General features: G+C 36.0%; 1 protein-coding gene across 1 annotated transcript; it reads right to left on the bottom strand.

Annotated features, from left to right (window-relative positions):
- Positions 1 to 659: 659 nt before the first annotated feature.
- On the bottom strand, positions 660 to 7,835 carry LOC125246207 (membrane-spanning 4-domains subfamily A member 4A-like). Its single transcript, XM_048157134.1, has 7 exons — positions 7,637 to 7,835; positions 5,675 to 5,785; positions 5,509 to 5,577; positions 4,884 to 5,027; positions 3,251 to 3,364; positions 1,313 to 1,393; positions 660 to 768 (listed from the first exon to the last, which is right to left on the bottom strand). Exons 1-7 carry the CDS (start codon positions 7,820 to 7,822, stop codon positions 694 to 696), a joined length of 780 nt encoding a protein of 259 aa, XP_048013091.1. The 5' UTR covers positions 7,823 to 7,835; the 3' UTR covers positions 660 to 693.
- Positions 7,836 to 8,589: the final 754 nt, after the last annotated feature.

Genomic DNA, 8,589 nt, shown 5'->3' with positions numbered 1-8,589 from the left:
GTTTTGAAATCGGCCATCACTATATAAGTCCTTATTTTGTTTTTTTTTTGGTGCACCAAAAATATTCTCGTCGCTTTATAATATTAATATTGAATCACTGTACTCACATGACCTGATTTAAATATGTTTTTAGTACATTAATGGATCTTGAGATAGGAAATGTCATTGCTCCCTATGCAGGCCTCACGGAGCCATCGGATTTCAACAAAAATATCTTAATTTGTGTTCTGAAGATGAACGAAGGACTTACGGGTGTGGAACGACATGAGGGTGAGTAATAAATGACAGAATTTTCATTTTTGGGTGAACTAACCCTTTAATTACTTGTTTGGTTAAATAAAGGTGAAAGGTAACAAACAAAAAAGAGAAACGAATAAGCCATTTTTTTATTTGGCATACTTTATTCCTACAGATTATACTGTATTAAGCAATTAGTTGTTCAAAACAATCTATCCAATTTCAGTAAAAATAAGGTAAACTTAACTAAAGAAAAACAAATTATGAAATAGTATAGTAGTAGAAATGGTATCTAGTCTTGAATAGTTATTGTTTACACATTTGTGACTTAAAAAATCTGTAATGATCTGATCAAGTGATTTTTCCTTTGCTGTCATATTCTCTTTTTAATGACATTAGAGAGACAGGAAATCACTGGGAAACTCATGTGTCCCACTTCAACTGTTTTAATACTCATTAATTTAATTCACTGTATTGTGGAGGAATTTCTGCAGGAAGGTGATGCATTGAAGGGTTGCTGACCACAGATATCTTCAAGAAAAAAGATGTATGATAAGCTCCCTTGATTACAGATTACTTATTTTTTTGATAATATTAAACAGTTAAAGGGTTAGTTCACCAAAAAAAAAAAAAATTCTGTCATCATTTTCTCACCCTCATATTATTCCAAACCTGTATAAATTTCTTGTACTGCTGAACACAAAAGAAAATGAAGAAAGTTTGTATCCAGGCTGCTATGGGCCACCACTGACTTCCATAGTAGGAAAAAAAATACTATGGAAGTCAATGGTGATGCAAAGCTGCCGGGTTACAAACTTTCTTCAAAATATCTTCCTTTGTTTTCAACAGAACAAAGAAATTTATAGAGGTTTGCAACCTGAGGGTGAGTAAATGATGACAGAATTTTCATTTTTGGGTGAACTAACCCTTTAACGCACCCATTACTTTGATTTTCACACATCCAGTTCATATATATTGATGTTAAATTTGAATAATACTTTGTACTTTGAGTAAAATGGTACTCAAAATGAATATTCCACAAAACAATTAAACTGAGGTTATAATCATCTCTTACCTCTGAGTTGTTAAGATTATGGATATTAGTGGGCCTGAAATCACAGGGATGTTGAGTTATAACTTGTGGAACAAACGCCACCTTTGGAAAAATGCACAAGAAGTGTTTTATGCCTTACTGTGAAATGGCATATATTCAATGACACTGGCAGACAGTTTCACTATTACAGGTTTATAGACATCAATTTACTTCAGATAGAGAAGAAAAAAGCAAAAGACAGAAATGTTGTTGTGTGAAACCTAATGCTTTCATTTGGGTTTCTTAAAATAATGTCACAACTGAAAAACCACATGACATTTCTCAGTAGATGGCAATGTTGCTGTTTTTGAAGCAGTTAAACTTGGAGTTTTGCTATTAGTAGAGACGTTGAACACTTAAGAGACGCACAGACTCGGGTAATTCACATACGCTTAATCTCTGTTTATCAATGGCTCAAACCTCCATTACTAGCTCTAAAATTATTTTTGGAATAAAGTATGTGTGAAGAAATAAGTTGTAAGAAAAGTTGCTTTAAGGACAAAAATAAATATCTTTAAATAAAATATTTAAACAATGTTTTTAAGTGGGGAAAAACTGACTCCATTGAATTAGTAGTTGCATGTTTCAGAGTGAAAAGCTGAACTGTGATCACGTACACGTGTGCAGCTTATAATACCACATTTTTAAAGGCTTGGTTCACAGTAAATGCTGCTTCTCACAAACTCCATCTCTGCAAGTGCTGCGAGTTTAACATTTGATAATGCAATGTGTGCTAAGTTTACTTTACATTCAGATCATTTCCAACATTGTGGACAGAAGTTTAAAGTGGAAATGAAGCAGTCAGTCAAGTTTACATTATTTATTAGACTGATTTCCAATAAAAAATATATAACAAACATGATTAATGTAACCATTTCAAAGAAAAAAGAATGTTTTGTTCTAGCTTTCGGAGCAAGGGCGCCGTCATCTTAATACCACAGCGGGTGACGTCACAGGTTTGTTGTGTTGCCTGAAGTAAATAGATGAAGCAGAGGACTGACAGGGTAAGGTAAAGACAGAAACATTTAAAGATGGAAACTGGAAAGCCACATCAGAAGACAAAAGGTCTGATTTTATATGGGCGTTTGCAATTTTTTAGTATGGCTCTTTAATTACTACTTTTCCAATGTACTTTATTAAAAGTAATGTTTTTTGTTTTTACCATAATTTGGATGAATATCCAACATCAAACTGTCAACATCACCATGCAATACATGGTCCAGATCAGCCTCCTGAGAGCAGATGGACTCTGACACGGTGGGTATCGGCAAACACCATCCACACTTACTCCAGGTAGTGTTTCCGACCCGCTCTTCACCCTAAACCAGCAGATTCACGGCTTCTTCCATCCTTAACAGTAGTTCTGTTCGGTCCCCTCGCCGCATCGGCTCAAATGCATAAGCAATGGGACTTATTATGGGCTCAACAATCATTTTAAGTTCGTCTTCCTCCATTTCAAAACAAGATTGTGTTCAAAAAGTAAAGAAATGCTTATATTACTTCACTGTCCAATGGAGCAAACAAACCCTGTGACATCACATGCTGTGATATTACAAGATAGCAGCACCCTTACTCCAAAAGCTAGAACAAAACATACTTTTATCTTTAAAATGGTTACATTAATTGTGTTTGTTTTATTGAAGTGGAAATCAGTTTTACCAAATAATGCAAAGTGACTGGTTCATTTCTACTTTAAAGTTGGAGAATTTTACATGGTAAAAGCTTGAGGATTTGAACATTTGAAAGTGAAGAATTTAAGAAATAAATATTTGTATTGTAACTCTGTATTGTAGTATTTGTTGGTTCTTGTAAAACATGAACCCAAGTGTGAACAAACTTAAAGAAGGCATTTCCATTATAAATGCATATCTGAGGAGTTCAGCTGACAAAAGAAGTTTGGGAACTTGATGCATCACTCACCTGTGGAGTACAACAGGGGGTGACTTTACAGGCAAATGCTGACAGAAAGATGGAGATGATAAACTCAAGGATGGCAAATATCAGTGATATACCACTGATTCCCCAGAAGAGAGTCTGAGAGAGAGCAAAAATAATTAATGACAAATATATATGATAATAATAAATGACAAAATAATTGATAATTAGCACTCACACTGGTACAATGGCTGTTGAGGTTCAAATAGTAATACCACATATTTATACTGGACTGAGTTTACAATTAATGAATAATGCCAATGCTTTCTTACATTGTAAATTATCAGTAATTGTCACATGTCTGTCTGTTTTGCACTTTGTTCTGTTTGTCACATGTCCTCCTTTGTTTAGTTTTCCCGGCTTTAGGTAGTTGTCTTGGTTTCTGATTTGATTAGTGTCCTTGTTTCAGGTGTGTCTTGTTTATTCCCTTATTAGTTCTTGTATAAGTATTCCTGGGTTTTGTTCACTCTTTGTCCTGTCACTGTTGTATGTGTCTACCTGCCTTTTTGAAGTATTATTAAACCTTTGAGTTCTATTTGAAACCTGCTTCTCCCTCCTATGGTCACATACCGTGACAGATGACAGGACCATTTAAAGAAAGATGGATCTAACCGCACTGACAATACAAATGGTCACAGTGCAACCAGATCCAGTAAGGGCAAGGAGGATTGACTTAGCTGGCCGTGATCTGACGGATAACCTTGTTAGGATCCTGATGGAAGGAGGCCTCAGATACACCATTTCCTCGGTTCTGGTGATTGAATCTCCAGAGTCCTATCCTATCATGGCCACCAGTAGAGTATCCTTTCATCCCATCGCCATCCCAGAGCCTCGTCGCAAGATGGCCGCTGCCACACCCTAAACCCTCGGTCAAGATGGCTACCGTCACACCTGAGCCCTCAGCCGTAATAGTCTCCACACTTGTGCCTTCAGGCCTTTTAGTGGAGTATTAGGAGATGTCCTGGAACCCAGAGTTGGTTCCAGCCCCTGACTCCGCTCCAGTCCCCGTGTCAGCTCCAGACTCCTCTCCAGTCCCTGAGTCAGCTCCAGACTCTGCTCCAGTCCCTGCTCCAGCTCCAGACTCTGCTCCATAGACCTGTAGCCAGAGTGGCTGAGCCTGGGCCAGGCCAAGGACTCTTTCTGGCACGAGGCCGCGCCTGTCACATGTCTGTCTGTTTTGCACTTTGTTCTGTTTGTCACATGTCCTCCTTTGTTTAGTTTTCCCAGCTTTAGTAAGTTGTCATGGTTTCTGATTTTGATTAGTGTTTTTATTTCAGGTGTGTTTTGTTTATTACCTTATTAGTTCTTGTATACATATTTCTGGGTTTTGTTCACTCTTTGTCCTGTCCTGTCACTGTTGTATGTGTCTACCTGCCTTTTTGAAGTATTATTAAACCTTTGAGTTCTATTTGAAACCTGCTTCTCCTGCCTTCTTCCTCCTATGGTCACATACCGTGACAGTAATAGTAAGCGATCTATAAACTACTTCTGAGATGTTGGAAAAAAAGACTGGACAGATGAGTTCAGATTATGGCTTGACTTTTGTCAAGTGTTCTGACCACACAGTGATCTTACTGTAATTAATAAATACATGTTAATATAGAAGTTGGTGACATACCTTATACTTGTCCTCAATATAATAACAAGAATAATCGTTGCACCAAGTGTAAACTGGCCCTACAACCAAATCCAGTGAAATTATGATAAAGGAAATGCCTGCAGTTATAGTACTGAAAATATTCATTCCAAGTGAACCTTTCACCTGTAGGTAGAAAATCAACAACAAAAATAGATTAATAATTAACAAAAACTTTAGCTTGTTAAAATAGATGGAAAGGTATATGGAGTGTGATAAAAAATACACTGCTTGACATAAAATATACCCACAAGCATCAATTATCAGGGTCCAAGCACTAATAGATGATTAATGTGTGGATGATTAAGTGATATAACTGAAATTTATCTTTTAAAAAATAATGTAGTTTTAGAGCAAACAATACACAATTTGATGTGAATTCTCAAAATGTCCTGCAGTCTATGTCTATTAACTTTAGTGGTGTTGCATTTAGGAGATAAAGTTCAATTTGTGAAAAATGAGCATTGCCATTCCTGATAATTTTTGGTTCTCTGTGAATTACGGTTCACTGATGCTCATACACTTTTATGGCAGAAAAAAAGGAAGAAGAAATCAGTACAAACACAATAGGTTTCAAGTACCTCCGGTACAAGTGTTGTGTACATACCAAACACAAACTGGAGGGTGAATTCAGTTTGTTTTCTGCAGCAATGCAGAGTGAGCCTGCGATAATGTACTGAGAGCAGAGAGAAAGACACAAATCAAGACTTCTGCTGGAATATGTAACTTGTGTTATAAAAGACATAACGCTGCATTGTATAATTGTTTCTTACGATGAGAGATCCCCAGTAAGGAATACCACTAAAGACAAAGATGGATTCTGCATGAACTGTAGACACGATTCCCAACAGGAGAGTCAACAGACCAATCATTATCTGGACAGTCTGTGAGAGATAAGAGACAATAATAATTAACAATGCAATTAAACAATATTACATTTTGGGGAACAATATAATATAAACAATATAATTTTGTAACAGCTGTAGTTATGGATGTATGATTGTACTACAAAAATATCTAGGTACTCTCATTGCATAATTTCACATACTAATTTGCAGATAAAATTTTTTTTTGATAGACACTATACATTTTTACTATTTTACTCTGTAAATGATAAACAATATCTTAAGGTGGGTGCACACTGTGCAATCATTGGCAATGATTTGTCGTCTGAGACAAATTTTGAGAATCCTAAAAGATTCCTATAATCCTAGGCTAAAATCTGTAGTCTTTGATCGCTAGTTTGACATGTTCACCGACAGCCGATCAAATTTTTACCTCTGACGAAATTCTGGCAGTGTCAGAAGATTTGGCGCACAGTCCTGAAGTGTGACTTCTCCTACAACAAACATCAAATTGTCTTTGTTTTTCAAGACAAGTGGTGATGGCACTCAGAAGATCCTGTGCTGAGGAACACTTCTTCCCAGCCTTAGACTGGAAAATTTCTGTGTCTGTGCATGTGGAGTGAGAACTAGTGCTGATATCTTTGAGTTAGGAGTGGGACCTATACTTATTTGCTGTGTGTAAGCAACTGTTCCTTAGTTTGCTTACCAATTTATCCTTGTGTGTGTAACTAAAAGGTATTGTAACCGTTGCACTCCAACCGTTGTGGTCTGTCAGTCATATAATGCATGGCAATGGAAACTTCGTCTATAAGAGTAAAAAAAAACATGCATAGACAAATCCAAATTAAACCCTGCGGCTCGTGACGACACACTGATGTCCTAAGACACGAAACGATCAGTTTGTGTTGAAACTGAACAGTATTTATATATATTTTTTTTACCTCTAATACACCACTATGTCCAACTGCCTTAAGCATCCGGTGTGTGAGGTCTGAAAACGCGCTCTGATGCCGGAAGTGATCTCTCAAACCGATTGTTTCGTGTCTTAGGACATAAATGTGTCGTCACGAGCCGCAGGGTTTAATTTGAATTTGTCTGTGCATGTTTTTTGTTTACTCTTACAGATGGAGTTCCCATTCACTCGCATTATACGACTGACAGACCGCAACGGTTGGAGTTAAAAATCATCATTTGTGTTCTACTGAAGCAACAAAGTCACCTACATCTCGGACGCCCTGGGGGTAAGCAGATAAACATCAAATTTTCATTTTTGGGTGAACTATCCTTTTAACTAGCTGATGGTTACTTGGGAAATGTATGGAGATAGTGCCTTTTTATTTTGTGTACAACCTTTTTCTCCTGTTTTTGGTCAGAGAGGAAGCTCAGGAATTTTATATTGTTGATTTTCGTCTTTGTTTTTGAGCAGGGTAAGTAGCTTCTCTAAACCTTAGTGAGCTTCTGTTCTGTTTATTATTTTAGGCCATACTCTCTCTTGAAGATTTATTCCCTTATTTTTGTTAGCTTTTTGATACATTAAGGAAATACAAATTTTTACTTTTCCTTAAAGTTGTGTTATGTTTTCACTCTAAGACTGAAGCTGAAGTGTGTTCTCCCTGTTTATTTTTTTCTTTACTTTTTATTATCATATTTTCTTTTCCTTTGTTACCTCCCCTCCTGACCCCTAGACTGGGAGGGGATCGTAACACTTATATTGCTGTATTTCCTGCATTATCACAAGGCAATAAGTCATGATCTTCAATAAAAAATGTGTATTCTTTGTTCATGTGTACAACTTTTTCTTTTTTTTTAATTCATGTACTTTCCATACTTCACACTGACATACACACATACAAATTATACAATTATTTGGGTTTATGATCAATTTCTCACCCCAAGGGCTTTTGGTTGGCCTTTCAGAAATGCCTGAAGTCCATTAAGAGGTGAAACTCCGGCTGGCTGTTGTACATAAACAGGCACAGGAGCATTTGTCCCAGTTCCAGCTGCTGTTGTTTGTGTTGGTGGTTGAAACTGGATGACAAATGTCGAAGAGTTCACAGGGACGGCAGTTTGAGACATTCTTGTTTCTTAATCTGAAATGTTTAAAATCATAGTAAATAGAGATATCTCTATAAAATAGATTATAAATATAAATATCTAAAATTATAAATTTTAATAAGATAAGATTATAAATATATAAAATAGATATAAATATATAAAATAGATTATAAATATATAAATATCTCTATAAAATAGATTTTCTATGTAAACATACTTCCCAGTACTTTATATTTATTATAACACATGGTCTTCATGTTGTTGAAACATTTATGAATGCAGTTACGTCAATAGTAGTTATTATCATTGGTTAAATTGTCATGAACTAGAATTAGAACTTGAAAACAGAGAATATGCAAACAGCTCATGTTTAAATCGATCTATATCATTATCATTAGAAGATGCTCTTTTCCAAAGACACTTACAAAAGTGCCCTACCAACCATTATAGATTATTGCCAAATAAAGGAAATCCATTTCAAAAAAAGAAAAGCAGACATAACACAGAGATAGGCATCTGTATAAAGCTAGTCAGATAGTCAGTGTAAGTAAATAATTTGTTGTTTTACCGAAAAAAAATCTCTTCTCTTCAGTTGGTTTACCGCACTCTGTAGTTGAGTTCACTCTTCTGAGATGAGCCGATGTAAGTAAGATGTCTTAGCTGTAATTGCTGATACTGTTTTCCAGAATGAAACAGGAAGCAGGTGGAGATCAGGTGGTTAGGAGGGTTGGTAAAACTGGCACTTTTTACAAGATACTAAAACCCACAAAAGACAATAATTAACTGAA

Source organism: Megalobrama amblycephala, linkage group LG14, assembly GCF_018812025.1.
Source record: "Megalobrama amblycephala isolate DHTTF-2021 linkage group LG14, ASM1881202v1, whole genome shotgun sequence".
Lineage (NCBI taxonomy): Eukaryota > Metazoa > Chordata > Actinopteri > Cypriniformes > Xenocyprididae > Megalobrama > Megalobrama amblycephala.
Note: the sequence above shows the minus strand (reverse complement) of the source record. Positions and strands in the feature narration are given on the sequence as shown.

What these genes read in the sequence shown, in the direction of transcription:
- LOC125246207 (XM_048157134.1), bottom strand. Translation starts at nt 7,822, where the DNA reads ATGTCTCAAACTGCCGTCCCTGTGAACTCTTCGACATTTGTCATCCAG. An exon ending in GCCAACCAAAAGCCCTTGGG is followed by an intron (nt 5,786 to 7,636) that starts GTGAGAAATTGA and finishes TATCTCTCACAG; the next exon opens with ACTGTCCAGATAATGATTGG. An exon ending in CCCCCTGTTGTACTCCACAG is followed by an intron (nt 1,394 to 3,250) that starts GTGAGTGATGCA and finishes ATTTTTCCAAAG; the next exon opens with GTGGCGTTTGTTCCACAAGT.